Source organism: Microtus pennsylvanicus, chromosome 2, assembly GCF_037038515.1.
Source record: "Microtus pennsylvanicus isolate mMicPen1 chromosome 2, mMicPen1.hap1, whole genome shotgun sequence".
NCBI classification, from domain to species: Eukaryota; Metazoa; Chordata; class Mammalia; order Rodentia; family Cricetidae; genus Microtus; species Microtus pennsylvanicus.
In genome coordinates this window covers 6,078,866-6,104,417 of record NC_134580.1, presented here as the reverse complement: position 1 = coordinate 6,104,417, position 25,552 = coordinate 6,078,866, and the positions used below count along the sequence as shown (strand labels likewise).

Sequence of the window (25,552 nt, the reverse complement as noted above, 5' to 3'; positions counted from 1 at the left end):
GTTGTTTCGCTCGATAGAAATGACGTGTACGATTATCAGAATGCCTCACCCAAATTCAAGTTCTGCCACTACAGATGAACTAGCTTAACTGTAGTACAAGCAGGAAAATTCGGATAGGAAATGGGGAGAAAGGGAGGACCACTTAGGGCTGAATGGTTAGGAGAGGCAATATGGCATCTCCCAGGCTCCCGAGCGTTCTCCATCTCTTCCTCCTCGTGAGAAGGGGAAGAAAGCAGAGCTGCAGGATGCCTGCTCTGTTAGGTCGGAGACAGAACACACGGGCCTCTTCTCTCCTCACGAAATCACTTCCCACACTGACTGGGAACTCAGCCTGGGCCCGGGCCCTGGCAAGCCGGGCCCCAGGCCTCCCGGACACGGCCACACCGCCTAGCTCCAAAGCCGGCCACGACCAGAGGAAGACGCGTGTGGAGTTTCGGGTTTCCACAGAGCCGCCCACGCCCCTTCCACCGCAGCCTGGCGGGGGCAGCGCTGGGGCAACGGAGCAGCTATAGGTCCAGGCAAAAACGAGGTGAGCAGCCGCCGCCCCAGATGAAGGCGTGAGGCTAAGGGGCTTCCCTGAAGGCGAGCGGCGTGAGAGCTCACGGACATTCCCACCGGCCGCCTCCGCCTCCGCCTCCCATCGCTCGGCCCCGCCCGGCCCCGCCTCAAGCTCCCAGAGCCGCCTCCCCAGCTGAGGGCCAGAGGAAGCCCCACCTGCGCCTTTAAGGGGCGTGACGACAAGCCCCGCCCCTCCTACCCGCGTGCGCCAATAAGGGGAGGGACGCGGGAGGAGGAGCCCAGTGTGCGGAGCAGGAGGTGAATTGTGAGCCGACGCGCAGGCGCAGTGGCCCGAGGAGGCACAGTGTGTTTTCAAAATGGCGGCAGCGATGGATGTGGATACCCCCAGCGGCACCAACAGCGGCGCGGGCAAGAAGCGCTTTGAAGTGAAAAAGGTTGGGTCTCGCCAGTACCTTCCTCAGGGAAACTAGCGAGGCGCGGATATGGCTGGCAGGCCTGAGGACGAGCGAGGCGCGGGGGAAAAAGCTTCGGCTCTGGGCGGTCCTGGGGACCGGGTACCACGAAAGGAAGCTGGAGGGCGGGCCTTAGGGTTGATCGGCGTGATGGTGGCCCACTAGCTGAGGCCGTATTAGTTTCTCTGGGAAAGCTGAGGGGCCAATCGCGGAGCTGCTTACTGAAACACGCGGGCTCGACTTCCTTGCGGGAGCCAAGCGCTTGAGCTGTCACTAAAGTGACTGAGAGGTGGGGGAAGGACTGGGTGGGGTGGGTGGAATGGAGACTCGCAGAGACTGCGGCGGGTGGAGGATGGGGCAGTGCGGAGAAAGCTGGGAAGGTGCGATCGCACCGCACAGGAACCTCTGAGAAGCCCCGCCTGTGCCCTTGCCCCGCCCCTTCGTGGATCCCTGAGTCTTTTGACTCCCGGGAGACCTGGTTTGGGGCCTCGATTGTATGGAGGACTTCTTTAGCCTCGGAAGGCCTAGTCTTCGTGTGTAAGACTTGGTTCTTCCGAGGTGTCTACTGCTTGTCACATAGCTTCTGCCAGTCCCATACCTCTCTAATGCCCGGATGGATACCTTTCTAAGAAAAATCAGTAACTAAAACGCTTGGTGGTCCTTCTTTTAAAAGCAAGCCCAGGACTTAAGGCATTTAGGAAAGTGGGGTACTAATTATTATTAATGACTTGAGAACAGAAAAGTAGAAATGCGGAACGTCTTTTTACACGCTCTTCTCCATGGTTTAGCAGTCTGGGAGAAAGGTGTCGGTTCCTATCTAAAATTACATAAATCTGTTCAAAATGAAGATCTTGACGTTGGGCAGATGTAGTTTAGGAACGTGTCCCGGAGCACACTCTCCACCCCACCCCCTTCTTTGGCGTCTCATTGCTGCTCTTTACAGCCAGCAGCCATGTTGAAGAAGAATCAAAAGAATCGGTTTTTCCTCCCACTCGTTGTAGCATGGTGTAGTGTAGAAGTTACTGAACTTCTGAGAGCTGAATTTGAAAGAAGTGAAGAGTTGGGAAGTCACATCGAAGTAGCCCTTGAGAGGGGTATCTGGCAGGATGTGTGTATCACTGCAGAAGCCGGTTGATCTACGTTCAGATTGACTAGAATTAATAGTTAATATTCTAGACTTAATAGTTTGAACATATAAAAGTTGAGAACATCGAAAAAGAAAATTGTAGTGGCTTTTACTTTGCCATGAAATTAATCTGGTTAGATTTAAGTGATGACCTTGTTCCGTGTACTGACACTGAAGGTAACTAGCTGTCCAGCTTATCCCACGATTATCCTCTCTATGATCCAGTCATCTTAGTCATTCTGTTCACCTCCCTGCTCCTGTCCAAACTGCCTGAAGAGCAGGTGCTTCTGCAGATTTCTAGTCTGTCCTTCCACAGCTGCCAGGGAAAGCTGCACGATAAGTTTGTACTTAATTAAATCTAAAGTAGGTGTTTAAAAAAGTGTTTCTAGTTTTCTTACTTTGGCTAGCTAAATTATTTTACACTATAGTTAGAAAATTGAAGAATCCCATGTTCATATATTCCATCTTTGGGTGAGTGAGGAAGCATACATATAGTTTGCTGTTGTCCTCTGACGTAGTACAAATAGTATAATCCAAAAACATTCTTTCTTGGATAATCCCTATGGCCAAGGAGTTGGTAGCTGGAGCTGAAACCTGAAATCCTAATGAGTCTGACCGATTACAATGAAAATGCATTATTTCCCCTCTTTTCTCTTCTCAGTGGAATGCGGTAGCCCTCTGGGCCTGGGATATTGTAGTTGATAACTGTGCCATCTGCAGGAACCACATTATGGATCTTTGTAAGTAACTCAGGGAGGATGGGAAGAAAGTGAGAAGGTTACAGAAATGGTGATCATCCTGATGTGACTGATTTTTTTCACGAGTGAAGCAGGATCAGAACCCTTGGGTGCTTGTACATCTCGTCCATTGGTGTGTTTGAAACGGGTTGTTTTGGTTTGGTTTTTGAGACACGGTTTTTATGTGTTGCCCTGGCTGTACTAGAACTCACTGTTAAGTTAAATAATTAAAACTAATTTGCCCAAAGTTCCTATCAGCCTTCTCAAATAAAAAGTTAAATTGTTTTTTAAAGTGATGTCTTGGAGGTAAACCCAGCCCTCAGAATAGTCATTGTAAAGCCAACAAGTTCCTATTCAGAATGAGTTGTAGGAAGAGTTGACATTTCTTCCCATCTTGTACAGACACCAAGACAAAAATAGTGAAAGAAAATGACCTTTGAAAGTAGATACGTAAGTGTATCCCTGTGATCCCAGCGTTTGGGAGGCAATGGCAAGAGTATTGGGCCAGCCAGGGCTAAAGTTTGAGCTACTTTTAATCTGATCTAAGTTTTGTTGGGTAAGATTTACAGTCACAGGCTGGAGGTATGGTTCAGCGGTTAAGAGCACTGGCTGCTTTTCCAAAGGACCCAGGTTTAATTACCAGCAATCACATGGAGACTTACCATGTTCTATCGCTTCAGTTCCAGGAAATTCAATGCCCTCTTCCGGCCCTGAAGGGTACAAGACATATTCTAGTACAGGCATAACATGCATACATATTAAATGAATAAGCAAGTAATTATAAAGAAAATTTACTGTCTGTCATACATTTGTGGATTCAAGCAGCATCTGTGTGTGTATGTGTGTGTGTATCCCCCCATGTTCTCCACATTTACACATGCACACATAGGTTATTGGCAGTTCTTTCAGATATTCCCAAGATATACTCTAGTACCCCTTTATGTCTGTCATTTAATCAGGTGGTTATTTACTACTTTAGCATATTATCTAAGCCGGGCATTGTGGCTCAAGCCTTTAATCACAGCAGTCAGGAGGCAGGCTGATAGATCTCTGTGAGTTCAAGGCCAGCTTGGTCTATGAAAGTGAGTTCCAGGATAGCCAAAGATACACAGAGAAACTCTTGTCTTGAAAAACAAAACTAGGGGCTGGAGGGATGGCTCAGTGGTTGGGAGCATTGCCTGCTCTTCCAGAGGTCCTGAGTTCGATTCCCGGCAGCCACATGGTGGCTCACAACCATCTGTAAAGAGGTCTGGTGCCCTCTTCCGGCCTGCAGACATGCACACAGACAGAATATTGTATACATAATAAATAAATAACCGGGCGGTGGTGGCGCATGCCTTTAATCCTAGCACTCGGGAGGCAGAGGCAGGCGGATCTCTGTGAGTTCGAGACCAGCCTGGTCTACAAGAGCTAGTTCCAGGACAGGCTCCAAAACCACAGAGAAACCCTGTCTCAAAAAACCAAAATAAATAAATAAATATAAAAAAAAACAAAACTAATATATAATAAAATTGCTCTGAATATTTGCTAGATGGATAGCAAAAACCAAATGGTGTAGCAGTCCGTGATCACAGCAACTTGGAAAGCACATGTGCCATTTGCTGGTAGTTGTTGCTGGCTCACAGTTTCTCTAAACTTTGACTTATTCTTTTTGCGGGTTTTTGCTGTTGTTTTTGATTGTTTTTGTTTTGTTTTATTTTCTGAGACAAGGTTTCTCTTTGTAACAATCATAGCTGTACTAGTACTCATTTTGTAGACCAGACTGGCCTCAAACTCACAGATATCTGCCAGCCTCTGCCTCCTGAGTGCTGGGATTAAAGACACGCGCCATCTCTTCCCACCTCCACCTGGCTCTGAGCATGGCAACTCTTATAAGGAAAACATTTAATTGAGGGAACTTGCTTACATTTTCAAAGGGTCAGTCCATTATTATGGCAGGGAGCATTGTGGCATGCAGGCAGACATGATGCTGCTGGAGTAGCTAAGAGTTCTTCTACATCTTGCAGGCAACAGGAGGTCAACTCAGACACTGGGTGGTATCCTAACATAAGAAACCTCAAAGCCCACCTCCACAATGACAAACTTCCATCAATAAGCCATACCCACTCGAACAAAGCAACACCTCCTAATAACACCACTACCCATGAGATTATGAGGGCCAGTTACATTCAAATTACCACTGTGGTAGAACCAGGAGGATTAGGAGTTCAGAGTAATCCTTGGCTACATAGCAAATTCAAGGTAGCTTGATTTTATACATGCAGATAGGTAGGTAGGTAGGCAGACAGACAAAGAATTTATGAAACCCTCTCTCAAAAAGAAGAAGTCATGCTGGTGAGTGACTCAGTGGTTCCTTCTGGCTCCACCCCTGAACTGATGGGGGAAAGGCCTGCACCACTTGGTCTTATGGGGGCAGGGTGTCACTGTTTTTGCTTGACAAGGTCTCACTGTACAGTCCAGGCTGACCTGGAACTTAACAGATATCTAACTGCCTCTGTCTCATGAGTGCTGGATTTCAGGCATGAGCCCCAGGCCTAACCCCAGTAAATTCTTTTTTTTTTTTAATTTATTTATTTATTAAAGATTTCTGTCTCTTCCCCGCCACCGCCTCCCATTTCCCTCCCCCTCCCCCAATTAAGTCTCCCCCCAGCCCGAAAAGCAATCAGGGTTCCCTGTCCTGTGGGAAGTCCAAGGAACTCCCACCTCCATCCAGGTCTAGTAAGTTGAGCATCCAACCTGCCTAGGCTCCCACAAAGCCAGTGCGTGCAGTAGGATCAGAAACCCATTGCCATTGTTCTTGAGTTCTCAGTATTCCTCATTGTCCGCTATGTTCAGAGAGTCCGGTTTTATCCCAGGCTTTTCCAGACCCAGGCCAGCTGGCCTTGCCCCAGTAAATTCTTGACTGTGAGGCACAGACCTTAGACTCTTCCAGGTGGCAAGCAGACTATATGTTACTGTGTTTCTGAACAGCAGACTCAGTTCTGTGATTTCAGAGCCTTGGCTTCTCATCTCTCTGAGGAGTGGGGAAAAGTCCAACCTTAAGACTGATGTCCCAGTAATGCCTAGCCTTTCTGCTTCCTATCTGCTAGCCTGGTAGAGTTGTATCAGAATAAGGAGTCTTTCCTAAACTTCTTGTTTTTCAGAAGGAAGATTTTATTTGGTTGACATCTTCAGTAACACTTTGTAAATGCATTGCTACTTCTCCTGAAATGGCCTTGAAATGGTCTTGAAAATTATTAGGGGGAATGAATGAGTAATCCTAACTGGTCTCAGACTCGCAGATATCCTCTTGCCTCTGCCTACCAAGTCCTGGGATTATAGATGTGAGCCACTGCACAGCCCTCTCCACTGGTTAATGGCCAGTTAACCCTCTTGAGGACTTGGCTGGCCAGGTTGGAAACTGCTGCCCCCAGGTCCAGTGATGCTTTTGCTCTTGTTCCCACAGGCATCGAATGTCAGGCCAACCAGGCGTCTGCTACTTCTGAAGAGTGTACTGTTGCGTGGGGAGTCTGTAATGTAAGGAACCATCTTTACCTATGCCTGTGACTTATGCATGTGTGGCCGCTTCTCCCTTTTTTTCAGTCTTGAAAATTATTAGGGAAAATAATTGAGTAGCCCACCTTTCTCCAAAAGGTATACAAATAGTAAAGACAAATTTTAAATCCTTACAGTATTAAGTTTAACCAGATAAACAGTAGTTATTACAAAGGAAAAATAGTTTGTCTTAATTATTATTAAGTGGGCCTTCTTTCCTATGCAGTGTTTTGAGTATTCATCTACTTTCAGGGATTTTCTTCAAAGCTGAAAACTGTCTTGGGAGAATATCTACCTTCTCAACAGACCTTTTTTTTTTAATCTTATTTTTCTAAAGATTGCTTATTTATGTATATGAGTACATGTTGGACTTCATCCCAGAAGAGGGCATCAGATTCCATTAGAAATGGTTGTGAGCCACCCTATGCGGGGTGGGACTTGAACTCAAAACTCAGAACCTCTGGAAGAGCAGCCTGTGCTCTTCACCACTGAGCCATCTCTCCAGGCTCCTCAACAGACCCTCTAAGGGAAGTGTCTAGGGTATGTGTGTGTTTGTGGCTCCTGCCAGAAATATTTAATGAGGCAGTGTTGACTGGATGTCCAGCTTTGCACGTGCGACAGCTGTGAAGGAGATGAGACAGCAAATATAGTATTTCTGGCACGTTAAAAATTCATCTGTAGAACCATAGTCTTGGTTACAGGAGCTAAAATTGCTCTGACCAGTCAGACCCTGACTACACAACTTCCATTGTGACGCGGAGTCATGGAGTATGGGCTCAGATCACCCTCTGTTTCTGTCTTACTAGCTAAGTGACTTTGTCAGATCATCTAACATCTCTAACCCTGGGTTCCCTCAGGTAAAATATGGCTAATAGTAAAAGTGTAAACAGGATTAAATGATTTAACTTTTGGTTTTTTCAAGACAGGGTTTCTCTGTGTAACAGTCCTAGCTGTCCTGGAACTCACTCTGTAGACCAGGATGTCCTCAAGCTCACAGAGAAGGGCAGAACTGACTCCTACAAGTTGTGCTAACCTAAACATGTGTACGTGCCCAAAGCAAGTAAACTACTTAGAATGGCTCCCAGGACATAGTAAGAAGAAAGATCTGTCAAGAAAGCCACAGGGAGACTAGAGAGATGGCTCAGAGGTTAAGAGCACTGCCTGCTCTTCCAGAGATCCTGGGTTCAATTCCCAGCAACCACCTGGTGGCTCACAACCATCTGTAATGAGATCTGGCGCCCTCTTCTGGCCTGCAGGCAGACATACAGACAGAACACTGTATATATAATAAATAAATATTTGAAAAAAGAGATTTTTTTTAAAAAAAGAAAAAGCTACAGGGAGGTGGTAACATATGCATTTAATTCCAGCATTCAGGAGGTAGAGTTCAAGGCCAGACTGATCTATAGAGCAAGTTCCAGGACAACCAGGGCTATATAGAAAAACCATGTCTCTAGAAACCAAAAAGCGGGAGAAAGAAAGCTAAATGTGAGGGGTCAGCAGTTAAGAGCACATACTGCTTTTCCAAAGAATCCATAATTCAGTTCCCAGAACCCAAATCAGGCTGCTCAGGACCACCTGTGATTCCAGCTCAGGGAATTGGACACCTCTAGCCTCTGCAGACACCTGTACACACCCGCTCTAGGCACCTGCACACACCTGCTGTGGTCACCTGTACACACCCACTGTGGGCACCTGTACACACCTGCTCTAATTACCTGCACACACCCGCTCTAGGTACCTGCAGACATCCACTGCGGGCACCTGCACACACTCACTGTAGGTACCTGCACACACCCATTCTAGGCACCTACACACACCTGCTGCGGGCATCTGCACACACTCACTGTAGGTACCTGCACACACCCACTGCGGGCACCTGCAAATGCCCACTCTAGGCACACTCTCACACAATTAAAAAATAATGGTCTTTAAAAGAAAGTTAAATGAATAGAAATTTGTGGGTGGCCTTAACTGGTGCTCGGTGTTTTCCTTGTGGCCCTGAGGCTGTCTTCCCACCCACTCTTCCTTCTCTGTCCAGACCCTTTGGCCACTTCACAGACCTCATTAGCCAAAAATGTTAAATGTTAAATGTTCATGGAGATAGAGAAAACACATCAGGGGCTTTGCCTTCGCCACCCTCAGACTAAAGGTGATGTTGCTCTGTGTGAAGGGGAGGGGTGAGATGGTTCATTGGATAAGGTGCTTACTGCCAAGCCTGACAACCAGAACTCAGTCTCTGGAGCCCCCATGATAGGAGAGAACCGACTGTATATGTTAGTTCTGATCTCCACATGAGTGCCATGCATACCTGTGCCCACAAACATAAACACAAATAAGTGAAATTTTAAATTTTTATTTATTTAGACACTCAGTTTATATTTCTAGCTGTTCTAGAACTCAGATCTGCCTGTGTCTACCTGTGCTGGGATTAAAGGCATGTGCCATCACGCCTGGCTTTTATCTAAACTTAAGAATTTTTGAGCCAGGTATGGTGGTGGTTACATGCCTTCAATTCCATTACTCAGTAGGCAGAGACAGGTGGATTCCTAAGTTTGTAACCATGGCTACACAGAAATCCTGTCTTGAAAAAAGCCAAAGGAAAGAAATTTTCTTTAATGAAAAAATTTAAAGATGAATTTATTCAGATAGCTTGCCGTAAAGGAGAACCTGGTCATACTGTGCCAGAAACCTCCAGATTAGGCTAGGGTGCTAGTTCAGAGTCTTGTGAGAACCAGCTCTGTAAATTAGACAAGTCATTTGTCTGGGGTTCAGTTTCCTGTCTGTAAAGAACAGATAGTAATATCTGTCACGCCTGCTTGCCAGGGTTGCAGTAGGCTCAAATGAGGTAATAATGTCAACTTCTTCCATAAACCTGGGCTGTAAATGTGCCCTTGGTAAATTGTACTGTCTGCTGAATATAATCTTTTTTTGTTGTTGTTGTTTTGTTTTTTCAAGACAGGGTTTCTCTGTGGTTTTGGAGCCTGTCCTGGAACTAGCTCTTGTAGACCAGGCTGGTCTCGAACTCACAGAGATCCGCCTGCCTCTGCCTCCCGAGTGCTGGGATTAAAGGCATGCGCCTGAATATACTCTTTATTGCATTTTAAATTAAGACAAAGAAAGATGGTCCATTTGCATTGAAACCTAATTCACACACACTTTGCCCTTGAACACTTGCTATTCTGTGGGGTTAAGCCCCATTCTGTAGGATACTTAGCAGGGAGGTGGTAGCTAAAGACAGGTCTCTTGCCTGTCTTTGAGTGAACTATCCCCAGTACCTAGATGTTGCAGGAAGTGTCTCAGGCTCTGCCTCTTGGAAATTCTGAGGGGGCTTTTTGTTTTGTTGCTTTGTTTTTTTTAGACTTGGACTGCTGCAGCTCAGGTTGGTCTTGAACCAGGTGTTTAGCTGAGTGTGACCTTGAACTTTTGGTTCTCGCTCCACCTTACAAGTGCTGGGGTTATAAGCATGCAGAAATGCTGGTTGGTTTGGATGTTCAGATTTTTGTTTGTTTTTTCATGATGAATCATGTCAAGAGTCTGAAAGGGCAGAATCTAGTAAGAGTTGTGGCTGTGAAAGAACAGTTGTCTCTCTCACATTTGAAGCCTGTGGTCTGGACCCTTTCTCAGGGATGTAGAAGTATCCTGTTAACAGCTATTGGCACACGGGAGCTGCATTCCCGCAGAGACCGGTCCTCACTGTCACAACATGCTCCTATGCTCCCTGATCATTCATTCATTTCTTTAGCGGTAGGGGCATGTCATGTGTTGCAAATGTCCTTATCAATAAGAAGAGTTCCAAGATGTTCTGTGGGATGTTGCCCTCTCCTCCACGACTGCCCTGTCCCCTGTTATCCCCACACACAGCCAGTGATTGTTGTTGACAATGGGTGGTCTCTGCAGTGACGTGTAACAACCTGTCTTCTCTTTCAGCATGCTTTTCATTTCCACTGCATCTCTCGATGGCTCAAAACGAGGCAGGTGTGTCCATTGGACAACAGAGAGTGGGAATTCCAAAAGTAGGTGTTCCTCCTTGTTTGGGGTTCTAAGTCTGGGTCTTCTAGTTGAGGTCATTCTCCTGCTGGCCTCAAGTTGAAGGCAGCTGGAGTGGTGGAGCACACCCCCCCTTGTTTGTTTATTTTTTTTTTATTTTTTATTTTTTTTTAAATGTGTAGTCCTGGCTGGCCTCGAACTCCAGATCCACCTGCCTCTGCCTCCTTCACCGGCCTGCGCCACCAGAGCCGGCTTGTTTGTTTAATTTATTTGAGATAAGGTCTCTCCAAGTAGCTCTGGCTGTTCTTGAACTGGCTCTGTAGACCAGGCTGGCCTCAAACTCAGAGGCTCCTTTGTCTCTACCTCCCTAGCGATAGGATTAAAGGTGTGTGCCTCCACGCCTTATTTTTAAGGAAGCTTTGAGGAGATAAACAGGGATTAGCCAGCATTTTGCAGTTTTTTCAGTCTGCTAGGTCTGTCAAAGTGAAAAATGTGGGAGTTAAAATGAAGGTTAAGCGGGGCGGCGGACTCTTCTTGAGACAGCATCTCATTCTGTAATTCAGGCTGGCCTCAAATTCATTAGGACCCTCCCACCTTGGCCCTCCAAGCAAGGTGCCTCAAGTGCCAAGTCCCTTTGGCTTCACTCAGCTGATTGATTCTGATACCAAACCTACAGCTGATTGATCACATTTTTATTATTAAACAAAGCTAAGCCAGGCGTGGTAGTGAATGCCACTGACCCCAGAACTTGAGTTCAAGGCCAACCTGGCCGCCAGAGTGAGTTCCTAGACAGCCAGGGCTACACAGAAGAGAAACCCTGTCAGGAAAAACAAACAAACAAAAAAGTGTTTAGTGGGTTTTAGGGTCTTATTCTCCAGCATCCTCATGAGGTCGTTTGTTTTGTCTTTCAGGTATGGGCACTAGAAAAGACGCTCCCTAAAACTTACCGTGTGTTACTCGTGTAGCGACTCACCTTCCTGTTAATTATAAATTAGATAGAACTATGGTTTTTTCTTTCTTTTGTTTTCGGTGTTTGCTGTTCCCACAGCCATATTGTATTTTGTGTCAAATAAAGTCGTTAAGTTCAAGAATGGTTGCTGTCTTATGTGTGTGGAAAGTGTGACCTTGAGAAGGGGCCTCTTCAGTGCCACATACAACCTCAAAGTGTGCTGTTCATCATCAGAACAAAGGTGTCCTGCAGGTGCATCATCACAAGGTCACGAGGAACCTGTTCAAGTCTGGAACTGTGGGTCACTTGTCTTTCTTGTGAGATAGCACCAGGCCGCTGAATGAAGAAGGACCTAGAGACTCAGCTCAGTCCTAGCCTGCTCCTCAGTGGCTGCCTTGGCCCAGCCAGGTCTGCTCAGGCCCTCTCCTGAGGGACCTAGGACTGAGGAAATGTGCTTGGTGAGCTCTGAAACACTGCAGGTCAGTGCTGATTGTGTATGGCATGTTGCATTCTCTAGTTTAGGAAAAAATTTTTTTAAAAAATTGTACTATATAATCTTGGCTGTTTGTAGAGCGGTTTTAAACTCTTTAAACATTGTCTGGACAGATTGTAATTCCATGAGTTTATGCCTGTAATCCCAGGCACTTGAGTATATGCCTGTAGACCCTGGTACTGGGATTCAGAAGAAAAGGAGCCCTGGAGTCCAAGAGACCTTATTTCCGAAACAGACATTGCAGTTTGTATGCTGGCACATGTAGTAGGCATGTTTGCCCAGGCCCTGGGTTCAGTTACTGACAGACCTAAATAAGTAAAAGAATGTTCAGCCGAGCAGTGGTGGCACAAGTTTAAGGTCAGTCTGGTCTACAGAGTGAATTCCAGAAAGGCTCCAGAGCTACACAGAGAAAACCTGTCTCGGAGAGGAAAAAAAAGATGTTCAAACTGAATTAACAAGAGCTCAAGTTTCCTTCAAACATGCTGGCCTTGAAAGGAGTTGCCATGCTGATGCTAAGTCAATGGCTGACGCCTACTGAGAAACTGTTTTGGTGCTGTGGTTTTTAGCAGCTAATGGTTCTTGAAATTCTCCTGGGCGGTTTGCCTTCAGTGCAACGCCAAGTGAAAGCATTCTTTGACTTTAGTAAAGCCACGCATGGTCAAATGAAGCAGATTTGAGGCTCTACCTGGCTCCTGTTGTCAGAAAAGACTGCAAAAGTGTGGAACAATACTGTCATTTTTTTTTGTTTTCAAAGTTAATTTTAATAAAAATGTTTATGTTAATATGTGATGTATCTGGTTTGGTTTGTTTGTTTTGGTTTTTCGAGACAGGGTTTCTCTGTGTAGTAGCCATGGCTATCCTGGAACTCACTCTGTCTTTGTAGACCAGGCTGGCCTCGAACTCAAAGAGATCCGCCTGCCTCTGCCTCCCAAGTGCTGAGATTAAGAGTGTTTGCCACCACTGCCCAGTTTACATTTTTGCTTTTTAGCAAATAACCTTTTTTTTTTTTTTTTTTTTTTGGTTTTTCTAGACAGGGTTTCTCTGTGGTTTTGGAGCCTGTCCTGGAACTAGCTCTTGTAGACCAGGCTGGTCTCGAACTCACAGAGATCCGCCTGCCTCTGCCTCCTTCCCGAGTGCTGGGATTAAAGGCGTGCGCCACCATCGCCCGGCTATAACCTTTTTTAACTTATTTATTTATTATGTATACAATATTCTTTCTGCGTGTATGCCTGAAAGCCAGAAGAGGGCACTAGATCTCATTACAGATGGTTGTGAGCCACCATGTGGTTGCTGGGAATTGAACTCAGGACCTTTGGAAGAGCAGGCAACGCTCTTAACCACTGAGCCATCTCTCCAGCCCCAACAAATAACCTTTTTCTTTTTATGGGTAGCAATGTAGATGTTCATGAGTGTGCCTGTGGAAGTTGCCGTTGGGTGTCCTATATCGCTCTCCACGTTTCTCATACATGGTTTCTCACTGAAAGGGAGCTTGCCAATTGGTTAGACTGCCTGGGATCCTGCTTCTGCCGCCACCTGCCTACGTGGGTGCTGGAGATTAGCCTCAGGTTTGTCAGGCAGGCAGGTGCTGTGCTGTCAGTTTTCTCACTTAAGACACCTGCTATGGTAGATAGAATTCTGTCCTCAGAGCCGCAGCCACCATTTCCCTCAGAGAAGCAGGTGGGGCAGTGCCAGTGAGAGCCCAGCCACGCCTTCCAGAATTGTGATCTGCAATTCTGCTCTAGTTGCAGGAAGCGGGCATCCTTGCTGGGTGGAGAACTTCCAGTCCAACTGTTTTGGGGTCACCCACACTTCTGCAGGTAGCCCTGTATTGTGAGTAAGCCCAATAAACCCACTGCCTCCCCAGGGTGAACTTGGGTGGAATTGGACTCTGATATGTTGTTAGGACCTTGTGAGTGATGGGCAAATGCTTGTCTCCCCAGAAGGAATTCTCCCAACAGACAGAGCACCCAGCGCAATATTGGGGTTCTCAACTTTTAGAATCCTGCTCTTGATTGGTTGGATTTTTTTGTTGTTACTTTATTACTTTTAGGCACAGTCTTCACTAGATAGCCCTGGCTGGCCTGGAACTTACTATATAGACCAAGCTGATCTCAAACTTACACAGGTATTTTTGTTTTTAGGATCATAAAAAGGATGATGGACACAAGAAATTGTGTAAATCCCTAGTAATGAAGAGCTTTAAAGTGTAACCTTAGCTGGGTGGTGGTGGCGCACGCCTTTAATCCCAGCACTCGGGAGGCAGAGGCAGGCGGATCTCTGGGAGTTCGAGACCAGCCTGGTCTACAAGAGCTAATTCCAGGACAGGCTCCAAAACCACAGAGAAACCCTGTCCTCGAAAAACCAAAAAACAAAACAAGTGTAACCCCACTTTTCCACTTAGCTGCTGCTGAGTGTCAGGAACATAGCAAGGCCTCACCTAAGGCAGCTATAATCCTACAATCATAATCATTGCAAAGTACATGTTCAGACTGCCACGTCACCCCTTCACCTCCGCAGCCTCTCGCAGCTACATAAATAATGTCTAGGGTGAACTTGCTCTTCACCTGGGTGACACATTTGGAGCATACCTCTGTCTAAAAACACCTGGGCTGGAGAGATGACCACACAAACGGAAATTTAAGCCCAGCATTTGGGATTTGGAAACAGAAGGATTAGAAGGTCAAGGTCATTTTTGACTAAATATGACCTAAACTAGAAGAGATCCTGTCTCAAAAACATTTCAACACCAGATAGTTGGTCTGGGTAGGCCCTAAACATCTGTGTTTCTCGTTTCAGAGGATTATTTATTCTAGCCCTGTAGACTTAGAGCTAAAGTTGCTGCCCCCAGATAGGATATGTCCCGGAGGGGATTGCGAAGAGGAAGGATCCGTGAGTAGCTGCAGGTACACAGGGTGGGGTCTCAACTTGGTCTCGAGATACCCAGGCTTCCCTGCCTCCTGACAGTGGCTCCTGCAGCCTCTTCGTCCAGCTGCACACGTTCACGTTCATTTCCCTACCTTGCCGCGGGAGACCCCGGCTTTGCCCACAGACCTAGCAGTGTCCTGGAGCACATGGGCCTCTGCTCAAATCTCAGTAAGTGTAGCCTGGGCTCCCCTGGAGTTTACTATGTAGTTCAGGCCAATTTCAGACTCCCCGCAGTTCTGCTTCCACCTCAGATGCTGGGAGTGTAGGTATAATCCAACAGGGTTGGCTCCTCCACACATGGGCTGGACAACCACTCTGGCACTGAGTTTATATCCCCAATAATCCTACCCCCACCCATTATTTTTTGCTGAGACAGGGTCTCAAGTTACTCTTGAGCTTGCCAAGGTAGGCCTTGAACTTGTGATCCTCTTGCTTCAGCCTCCATGAGTGCTGGGATTATGTAGCCTATTCCATTATGCCCAGCTGCCCCGGGCATTCTGGAAGTGGAGGCAGGTGAATCTCTGTTAAGTCAGGGCCAGCCTGGTCTATTTGATGACTCTCAAAAAATGAATGAGTGAAAATAGGGACTGGATTGTTAATTAAAAGCGCAAATACGGGGGCTGGAAAGATGGCTCAGAGGTTAAGAGCACTGGCTGTTCTTCCAGAGGTCCTGAGTTCAATTCCCAGCAACCACATGGTGGCTCACAACCATCTGTAACTTGATCTGGCTCCCTCTTATGGCATGCAGACTGAACACTGTGTAATAAGAAATAAATATTAAAAATAATAAATAAATAAATAGTCCAAATACGTCCAGAAGACCCAGGTTTGGTTCCCAGCACCCACATGATGGCTCACAACCATCTCTATTTCCTGTTCCAGAGGATATGAAGCCCTCTTCCGGCTTCCAGGGATACATGCAGTGCACATAAATACTGCAAGCCAAATCCCATACACATACAAAATAAAACTGAAAAAGAGAGAGAGGAGAGAGAGAAGAAAGGAATATCAGGTCTGCAAGATGGCTGAAGTTAATGTAAGAACACCTGCCAGCACCGAGCCTGACAACCTGAGCTGGATGTACACGGTGATCTGCTAGCTGTCCTTTGACCTCCGTATGTGTGCCATGGCATGGGCACATTGCCCACCTCAATGAAAATGTAATTTAAAACAGAAAACTAAAAACAAAAAAATTTAAATTTTAAAAAGAAAAATAACTGTCAGTGAGGTACTGAGGTCAAGTAACCTACCTAGGGTGGTACGCTCCATGGCAGCCCTGACCTTTAGACCTGGGTTTATCTACCTCCAGGATTGCCCGTTTTCACCAGCTCTGATAGCTAGACAGGCTCACGCGATGACTGAGGTAAAGCCCTCTGTAAATAGTTACCGCCTATACAAATGTCAGGTCTCCCTATTAATCAAGAGCTTGGTTATTCCTCCCACCTCCAGGTTAATGAAGTGCCCTGTTCTTGTTGACTTGGACTCTCAACTCTGACCTTCCATATATTAAGAACTGGATTCTAAAGACAGAGCAGAGCAATGAACAAACTAAAAACAGTGGCAGGTGGCGGCGTCCTCCTCCCTTCGGGGGGGAGAAAGGGATGAAAGGGGATGTCTGCCTATAGTCTAGCTAAAACCTACTCTGGATTATAGATGCTGTCACTAGAGGGTGTAAGGGTGAGGTGAGGTGTAGTCGGACACCACGGACAGGCTTGGTGTCTGCTGTGGGACTGTACATGAAGCTTCAGAGCCAGGCAGACACTGACTTCAAGTTCTGCCTCCTGTTTTCAGCCAATAACCCCAGCATCTGGGAGGTGCAGACAAGGGGATTGCGTTGAAGGTCACCCTCAGCTACATCATAGTTTGAGACAACTTGGGCTACCAGGGATCTAGTTTCCAAAAAATAAAAGCTGGGGGAGGACAACTGGAGAGCTGGCTGTGCCATTAAAGCAGTGGCTGCTCACGCAAGAACCTGTGCTTGATTCCCAGCACTTGGGAGATGGAGGCCGGAGGATCAGGGATCAGGAGTGCAGCATGCTCACTAGTGAGTGACCTGAGGTTTTCATCAGTGGCTTGTCCCATGTGTCTCTTGCTCCTCATTTCCAGAAGTCGTTTTACTTGTTCCCCATCTCACTTCAGAGTTTGTAATTCTTTTTTTTTTGTTTGTTTTTGTTTTTGTTTTGTTGGTTTTTGAGACAGGATTTCTCTGTAGCTTTGGTGTGGTGCCTGTCCTGAACTAGATCTGCCTGCCTGTGCCTACCTAGTGCTGGGATTAAAGGTGTGCACCACCACCACCTGGCTCACTTTTCTTGTTCTTGTTGGTTGTTTACTGTAGTGCAGCAGGGTAGCTTGCATCTCATCTTGTCAACCAAGAAGCCAGTAACGTTGTCAGTTACCCAGGGAGGTCTGGGGAGGTGTTAGGAACTTTACTCAATCCTTATTCAAAATGGAAGTTCTATCCAAAATGGCTTCAGTTTGGTTCCTTCATATACTTCCAGCTCAAAGTCAAGTACTGACTCTTCCACTGCCAACAGGGTTCAGCCAAATAAATGGTAATATGCACCCAACTTCCTTGTTCCCAAAATCCACAACTGAAAGGTGTCAGGGCCCATTCAGTACCTGTGGCTCTTCCCTGCAGGTCTAATCTGGCCCCTCCCCCTAGCCCAGGGACTGGGCTCTTCCCTTCCCCCAGTGCTGGTTCCTCTATAGTCAGTCATTTGGCTACTCACTCCCTTGGTTCCCCTGCACTTTCTTGACAATTGGTTTGAGGCTCCTCTCTGGATCCTCTTGCCTTCTCTTCTTGTCCTCCATCTTCTAATGGCCTTGTTCAGTCTGAACCCTTCCAGATGCCTCTGGCCATCCTCCCCCTCATCTGTACAATAAAACCCTTATCATCAGCCATACCAGGGATGGCGCATTTCCTCATTTTCATTCAAAAGGGATATGGGTGTCTTTTGTTTTTTTGTTTGTTTTTTTTTTTTTTTTTTTCGAGACAGGGTTTCTCTGTGGCTTTGGAGCCTGTCCTGGAACTAGCTCTGTAGACCAGGCTGATATGGGTGTCTAAGCCTACTTCATTCTTCTTGGAGAGGCAAGAAAGACTTTTGATTGATTGAGACAGTCTCACGTAGCTTAGGCTAGCTTTAAAGTTACTTTGTAAGTAAATGGAGGGATTGGGAAGAGGGGAGGGAGAGGGAACTTGAATTGGCATGTATAATAAATAAAGATTGTTTTCTTTTTAAAAATAAAATAAATTTAAAGAAAAAAGTTACTTTGTAGCCAAAGATGGCTTTGAACTCTTGATGTTCCCTCTTTTTGTTTGTTTGTTTTTTTTTTCGAGACAGGATTTCTCCGCAGCTTTGGTTCCTGTCCTGGAACTAGCTCTTGTAGACCAGGCTGGTCTCGAACTCACAGAGATCCGCCTGCCTCTGCCTCCGGAGTGCTGGGATTAAAGGCGTGCGCCACCACCGCCTGGCTGATCTTCCCTCTTCTATCTTCCAAATGCTGGGATGACAAGTGAGTACCACATCCTTTGTTATACTTGAGCATGTTACCAACAGAGCTACATTTCCCCACCTTTTATTTATTTGTTGGATTTTTGTTTTGTTTTGCATTTTGGTCTTTTCAAGACAGGGTTTCTCCATGTAGTTTTGGTCGATCTGGAACTTGCTCTGTAGACCAGGCTGGACTCGAACTAACAGAAATCTGCCTGCTTCTGCCTCCTGAGTGGTGGGATGCAGCCGGTGGGAGAAAGACAGATGTGCCATGCAGAGAGAGCTTAGGTATAGAGACTTTTTAGTGATTATTGGTAGGGGTGAGGGGAGGGGTGTTATGGTGGGGGGAGAGAAAGAGAGATAGATAGGCACAGAGAGAGAAAAGAAGGGAGGCAGAGGCTGCCTCTTCAAAAGAAGAAGGGACAGAGAGAGAGGGAGGGAGGGTAGGAGGGAGAGAGAAAAGAGGAAGGAAGGCAGAGGCTGCCTCTTCAGAAGAAGGCGGGGGGGGGGGAGATGGAGGGAGGGAGAGAGAGAGAGAGAGAGAGAGAGAGAGAGAGAGAGAATCAGTTTGCATCAGGAAGTGCGCAGAGCTTTTCTCTTAAAGGGAGGACATGGAGAGAAAGAGAAAAGAGGAAGGGGGAAAAAGCAGAGAGGCTGCTTTTTCAGAAGAAGGGGCACAGAGAGAGAGAAAAAAAGGGTAAAAGAGGAAGGAAAGGACGGCAGAGGCTGCTGCTTCAGAAGAAGGGACACACACACACAGAGAAGAGGGAGAGGGAAAAAGAAGGGAGGCAGAGGCTGCCTCTTCAAGAAGACGGGACAGAGGGGAGGTTGCTTTGGGAAAGTGGGTGGAGCTTTTCCTTAAAGGGAGGACAGAGAGAGAGAGAACAGAGGAAGGAAGGGGAAAAAAGGAAAGGGAGGCAGAGGCTGCCTCTTCAGAAGAAGGGACACAGAGATAAAGAAAGAGGAGAGAGCCGGGTGGTGGTGGTGCACGCCTTTAATCCCAGCACTCCGGAGGCAGAGGCAGGCAGATTTCTGTGAGTTCGAGGCCAGCCTGGTCTACAAGAGCTAGTTCCAGGACAGGAACCAAAAGCTACGGAGAAACCCTGTCTCAAAAATAAAAAAAAGAGAGAGAGGAGGAGGAGGAAGGAAGGGGAAAAAGAGGAAGGGAGGCAGAGGCTGTGTCTTCAGAAGAAGAAGGGACAGAGAGAGAGAGAGAGAGAGAGAGAGGGAGGGAGTTTGCCTTGGGGGAAAAGGGGGGATGGGAGTGTCTCTTTTTTTTTTTTTTTTTTTGGTTTTTCGAGACAGGGTTTCTCTGTGGTTTTGGAGCCTGTCCTGGAACTAGCTATTGTAGACCAGGCTGGTCTCGAACTCACAGAGATCCTCCTGCCTCTGCCTCCCAAGTGCTGGGATTAAAGGCGTGCGCCACCACTGCCCGGCCTGGGAGTGTCTCTTAAAGTGACACTTAAAGTGACAGGGTACCCCAGGAGACAGGGCACTGGCATAATTATAGCAACCAGCACTGGGCGGTGGCGGGCCAAGCCTTTAATGCCACCCCCGGGCTATTTGATTATTTGCTTGCTTGCTTATTACAATAGTTGGCTGGTGGCATGGGAGGCAGAGAGATGCCCCTGTCTTTAAGAAAAGCATGCCAGCTGGGTGGTGGTGGCACACACCTTTAATTCCAGGTCTCAGGAGGCAGAGACAGGAGGATCTCTGTGAGTTCAAGGCCCGCCTGGTCTACAGAGCTTTTCAGGGTTACAGGGTTTTAGGACAGGTTCCAAAGCTACACAGAGAAACCCTGTCTTAAAAAACAAAAACAAGAAAGGAAAGAAAAGAATTCCAGCCAGGCATAGTAACTCAGGTTTTTAATCCTAACACTCAAAGGCTAAAATAAGTGAATCTCTATGAGTTAAGAGACCAGCCAGGCCTACATAGTAAGTAGGAACATCCTAAGCTACATAACTGAGAAACTCTGTCTTGAAAAAACAGAAGGAAAAAAAAAAACAAGAAAAGAAAAGCAATGTGTCCAGCATGGTACAGAGAAATACTCTGTCTGCCTGCCCCACAAGTAGCATCAATAACAAGTTCACTGCAGCTCCTCCTTGCTCCTAACTCCCTACCGAACACGGATTAATTGCCACAGAGAGAATTGGAATTACTGGAGCAGGAATGCATAAATTCAGATTTTGACTTTCAGAATAAGCTCTTGAGGCCCATATAAGAAGAAAACATAAATAAAACCAGCCCGAAGCAGATCTATTTATTCAACAAATGTATGAAGCCCCCGGCCCATGAGCTGAGAGCGGCAATTTGAAGGGTGGGGCTCAGCCTGTGTAAAGCAGAGGCTTTACCTAGTCTCCTGTGTAACTAGCTCCAGAGAGAGAGGAGCAACATCAAGTCAACAGTACCGCAACTGAGCCGGCTGAGGCAGAGGGGAGCGGGGCTGGTTTGGGCTGAACCTTCAGATTAGGACAGTTCCTGTAGAAGATGGCATGGCAGAGAACAATGACCTTCTAGACCCAGGTCCCAGGTTGGGATGGAAGTGACACAGACCCAGCAAGGACTCCAATGAAACCTGTGAGCCGCTCCAGCAATCTGGTGTGCGGCACTGGGTTGGCTCAAGATGATAAAGGAAACAGAGGTTTCTAGGGTGACTTCTTAGTGTCTGTCCTCAGCAACTATGCATTTGGAGCCGGATGGCAGGTTGGATAATTTTACCACATGTCTGTAAGTGTCCACTGTGGTCAGAGCCCTCTGGGGGCACTGCAGAAAAAGAGAACTGTCAGAAAGTATTTAATGTACTGGACCATGATGGGCATGGCATTCCATGCAGAGGGGGCTTTCTAGGTCTGGTAGCTTGAATAGGAATTGCCCCATAGATTCATGTGCTTGAGTTCTTGGCCCATAGGGAGTGACACTATTAGGCAGTGTGGCCTTGCTGGAGGAAGCCTCCTGGGGGTAGGCTCTGAGGTCTCATATACTCAAACTACACCCAGTGCCAGACAGTCTTCTCCTGCTGCCTGTGGTCTGCCTGTAGACCGTCATGCTTATGATAATAATGGACTAAACCTCTGAAACTGTAGTCCAGCCTCAATGAAATGTTTTCCTTTAGAAGAGTTGCTGTGGGGGCTGGAGAGATGGCTCAGCAGTTAAGAGCATTACCTGCTCTTCCAAAGGTCCTGAGTTCAATTCCCAGCTACCATATGGTGGCTCACAACCATCTGTAATGAGGTCTGGTGCCCTCTTCTGGCCTGCAGGCATACATGTAGACAGAATATTGTATACATAATAAATAAATAAATATTAGGAAAAAAAAGAGTTTCTGTGGTCATGGTGTCTCTGCACAGCAACAGAAACCCTAACCAAGACACTGTGGACCTGAGGAGACTAGACGTCAACCTACTCCACACTGCCCAAGCCTACATTTTCACAGATGACCTGTACCACCTGCTTGCCCAGCCCTGTAGACCCTGATCACCCCTTAATCTGCCCCAGTCTCTCACCCTTCCGAGCCTGCCACATGCTTCTGCTACCATGTTTCTGATGCCCAAAGTCTTCCATCAACAAACACTCTAAGTTCCTCACCTCTTATCCGGAACCTGGTTCCTTTCAGCCCTTCCCTGGGGACTCTGTGTGGCAAAGCCTGGAGTTGGAAGCTGTACCATGACCCTCATTGCCCCAGGCATGGCCATTGTCACCCTCACGGCCCCATGAGGTGTTAATGCACTGACCCTTGGGTGGGGTGACTTCCCCCTTGGCATCACCAGCCTTTCTCCCTGGATCACCCCTGCCCTGCCTCCTGCAGGTGCACTTTTCAGTTTTTGTAATAATCTTGGTATCCAGGGGAACAAGCCAGCGCCCCCTTGCTGCCTTCATTATAGGCACCTGTCCTTGTCACCTGTGTCCTGGCAGCACCTTGGGCAGATCTGCCTCTAAAAACATCCTGCTGACTTCTACTCCTGGTGTAGGAGGGCCTTCTGTTTGTGTGTTGCTTTCATTGGTTAATCAATAAAGAAACTGCTTGGCCTGATAGGGCAGAACTTAGGTAGGCAGAGAAGACAGAACTGAATGCTGGGAAAAAGGGCAGAGTGAGAGACACCATGGATCTCCTACCTGAGACGGACACTGGTTAGAATCTTGCCGTTAAGCCACAGTCACATGGCAATACACAGATTAATAGAAATGGGTTAAATCAAGATGTAAGAATTAGCCAAGAAGAAGTTAGAGCTAATGGCCTCAGCACAGTATGTATATGGTGTGTACGTGAGCACAGGTGTATGTGTGTCACACCACAGTATATGTATATGGCATGTACGTGAGTGCAGGTGCATGCGTGCCCCAGCACAGTATGCATATGGTGTGTACGTGAGCGCAGGTGCATGCATGCCCCAGCACAGTATGTATATGGCGTGTACGTGAGCACAGGTGCATGCGTGCCCCAGCACAGTATGCATATGGTGTGTACGTGAGCACAGGCGCATGCGTGCCCCAGCACAGTATGCATATGGTGTGTACGTGAGCACAGGCGCATGCGTGCCCCAGCACAGTATGTATATGGTGTGTACGTGAGCACAGGCACATGCGTGCCCCAGCACAGTATGTATATGGCATGTACGTGAGCACAGGCGCATGCGTGCCCCAGCACAGTATGCATATGACGTGCATGTGAGCACAGGCGCATGCATGCCCCCGCACAGTATGCATATGGCGTGTACGTGAGCACAGGCGCATGCGTGCCCCAGCACAGTATGCATATGGTGTGTACGTGAGCACAGGCGCATGCGTGCCCCAGCACAGTATGCATATGACGTGCATGTGAGCACAGGTGCACGTGTGTCACCCGCACCTGTAGAAGTCAGTTTTCTCCTTTGTGAGTCGGTGGCTTCAGGGCACGAACTCAGGTCAGCAGGTTTGCAGAGCAAGCCAGTTCTGCGCCTGAGCTTGCCCCAGGCCAGAGTGAAACCGGGAGAGGAAGGGCTGCCATTCTTTCCACAATCATCACTTTTCATATGTTAATCTCTGGAATTTCCTCCTCCTTTGTTTTCCAGCAACTGTCCGGTGTTTCAGGTGCACTGAGACTCCCCGAGCCCTAGCCTTTTTAACAGGATAATTACACCACACCACGAACAGCTCTCTCTTGACTTTATTTTACAAAAACCCAGTAGGAGGTTGACACAGTGGCCCCAGCCCGTGAATCTAGGAAGGTTGATGCAAGCATGCTGCAAGCTTGAGGCCAGCCTGGGATACTTAAAAAAGCCTTGTCTTGAAAAAGAAGGAAAAAAAAAAAAAACAGAAAAAGGAAAAAGGATACAAACACACAAGCAACGCCACCACCACCAGGACATCTCAGTACAGCTTCAGGGAGGCTTAGCGGCTCATTCTTCCTTCTTGTTTTCAGTGGGTTCCTTGGCAGCTCGTGGCTGAATCAGGGAAGCTGACAGCAAATGTCGGGTCCACTGGTGGACAGCAGGTATAAACATGCCTACCAGCCCAATGTAGGGGTTGCTAAAGCAAAGAGGTTAAATTCTTAGAAGCTCCCTTGCTCCCTTTCTCCCTTGCTTGCCCCGCCTGTCTACCCCTCTCTAGGCATTCAGGCCTGAAGAACAGCTCTTGAGACGTGAGGGACAAGCTATTCATCTATCAGCAATGCCTAGGAAAGAGTTACCGTGTGTAAAGAGGGATTCAGTTTGGTGATGTAGAGGAAAGAGCCTCAGAGTTTGGTTAGGCCTCCTTGATCCAGGAGGAAAGCAGGAGCCAGAACCTCTCCTGGGGCGAGTTGTCTGCAAGAGCCCTGCTTCTAATCCTCATAAGAGGGCCTCTGGAGACAGTCGGCTTGCCCATTGCTTGCTGGTTGATGTCTTCAGCCCTGAAGTTCACTCAGACCACCAAGCAAAGAGCAAATGTGTGACAATCAGGCCCTGAACAGCTCCCCAAGACTCACACCCCAGGCATTCCCACCAACACGGAGGGTCTCCCCTTACCTGGAGTATTCATTGTAAGGAAAACCACACGTGTGTTAAGAAAGACCCATGACTCCCCGAATGAAAAAAAAAAATCCAAAGGAAAGGCCATGACTGCTCCCAGGTATGATGAAAGAGAAGGTTTACTGTAGATAAAACAGAGAACATAGCTGCTGGAGAGATGGCTCAGCCCTTAAGAGCACAGGCTGCTCTTCCAGAGGTCCTGAGTTCAATTCCCAGCAGCCACACGGAGACTGTCAAATGTTTGTGTCTCTTGTTCCTAGGGATATGGCTTTTTTCTAGCCTCCAATGTGAAGGAAAATACTTCTTCACATAAAAAATAAAATAAAAAGAGCATAGCCAAAGGTAGAGACACCTGGTTCAGAGTGGGACGTGACCTTAAACCACGTGAGGAGAGAAAGAGAGGGGAACCAGGTGCAGCAGTCAAGAGAGCAAAGGGTAAACAAAGGATTAAAAAAAAAGGGGGGCAGGGCTTAGTAACCAAAATGGTTGGGTTAAGGAGAGAAGAGTCTCTGGGGGAGGGGCAGCCTTGCCCCTAGGCAGGAGAGTTCAGGGTAGAAGGCAGTCATACCCTGTAACAGGTAGGGAATGGGGGATACTGGGAGAACCTGGTGGCCAGGTCCACTAAGAGATCTTAAATAGACACCTCAGTCAGCTGAGATTCCAGGATTCCCCTGGATGGGTCATGACACCCTCCTTTCCCTAGCTGTATCTGCAGACACCAGTACAATTTCCAGCACCCCTTTGGGCAGTTCACAAACTCCTGTGACTCCAGCTCTAAGGGATCTGTTGCTTCCTTCTGGCCTCTTCAGGCCTCTGCACACACTACCATGTACCATATACTCTGATACATACACAAAAAATACATCTTCAAAGAATATGAGTTTATTGTTTATCAGAATACAGTCATACCACAAGCCAAGGAGCAGCTTCAATATAACTTTTTTTTTTTTTTTTTTGTTTTTCGAGACAGGGTTTCTCTGTGGCTTTGGAGACTGTCCTGGAACTAGCTCTGTAGACCAGGGTGGTCTCGAACTCACGGAGATCCGCCTGCCTCTGCCTCCCGAGTGCTGGGATTAAAGGCGTGCGCCACCATCGCCCGGCTCAATATAACTTAGTATGTGGTATTAGAGGCCCAAGTGTGGTTGGTTGATATCTATGAATGGATGACCCCAATATAACAACAATGTGACTTTCTCTGTCAGAGCTCAGGACCCATGTGTAGCCAAGGACAGTCAGATTGTCTATGCACTGGGGTTTCCTGGTAGGTGAGCAGAAACAGGCAGAGGAAAAAAAAAAAAAAGAAACAGGCAGAGAGAAGACAGAAAGTTGGCTAGAGGGTGGTGTAATGGTCT

General features: G+C 47.2%; 1 protein-coding gene across 1 annotated transcript; it reads left to right on the top strand.

The window, feature by feature from the left end:
* Positions 1-796: 796 nt before the first annotated feature.
* Positions 797-12,589, top strand: Rbx1 (ring-box 1). The gene is made up of 5 exons (XM_075959803.1): positions 797-953; positions 2,759-2,837; positions 6,280-6,350; positions 10,299-10,384; positions 11,270-12,589. Exons 1-5 carry the CDS (start codon positions 876-878, stop codon positions 11,280-11,282), a joined length of 327 nt encoding a protein of 108 aa, XP_075815918.1. The 5' UTR covers positions 797-875; the 3' UTR covers positions 11,283-12,589.
* Positions 12,590-25,552: the final 12,963 nt, after the last annotated feature.

Bases quoted from the DNA above. Each gene is read 5' to 3' on its own strand.
- Rbx1 (XM_075959803.1), top strand. From the start codon at position 876: ATGGCGGCAGCGATGGATGTGGATACCCCCAGCGGCACCAACAGCGGC. The intron at 2,838-6,279 runs GTAAGTAACTCA...TTGTTCCCACAG, and splicing joins GAACCACATTATGGATCTTT to GCATCGAATGTCAGGCCAAC. The intron at 6,351-10,298 runs GTAAGGAACCAT...CTTCTCTTTCAG, and splicing joins TTGCGTGGGGAGTCTGTAAT to CATGCTTTTCATTTCCACTG.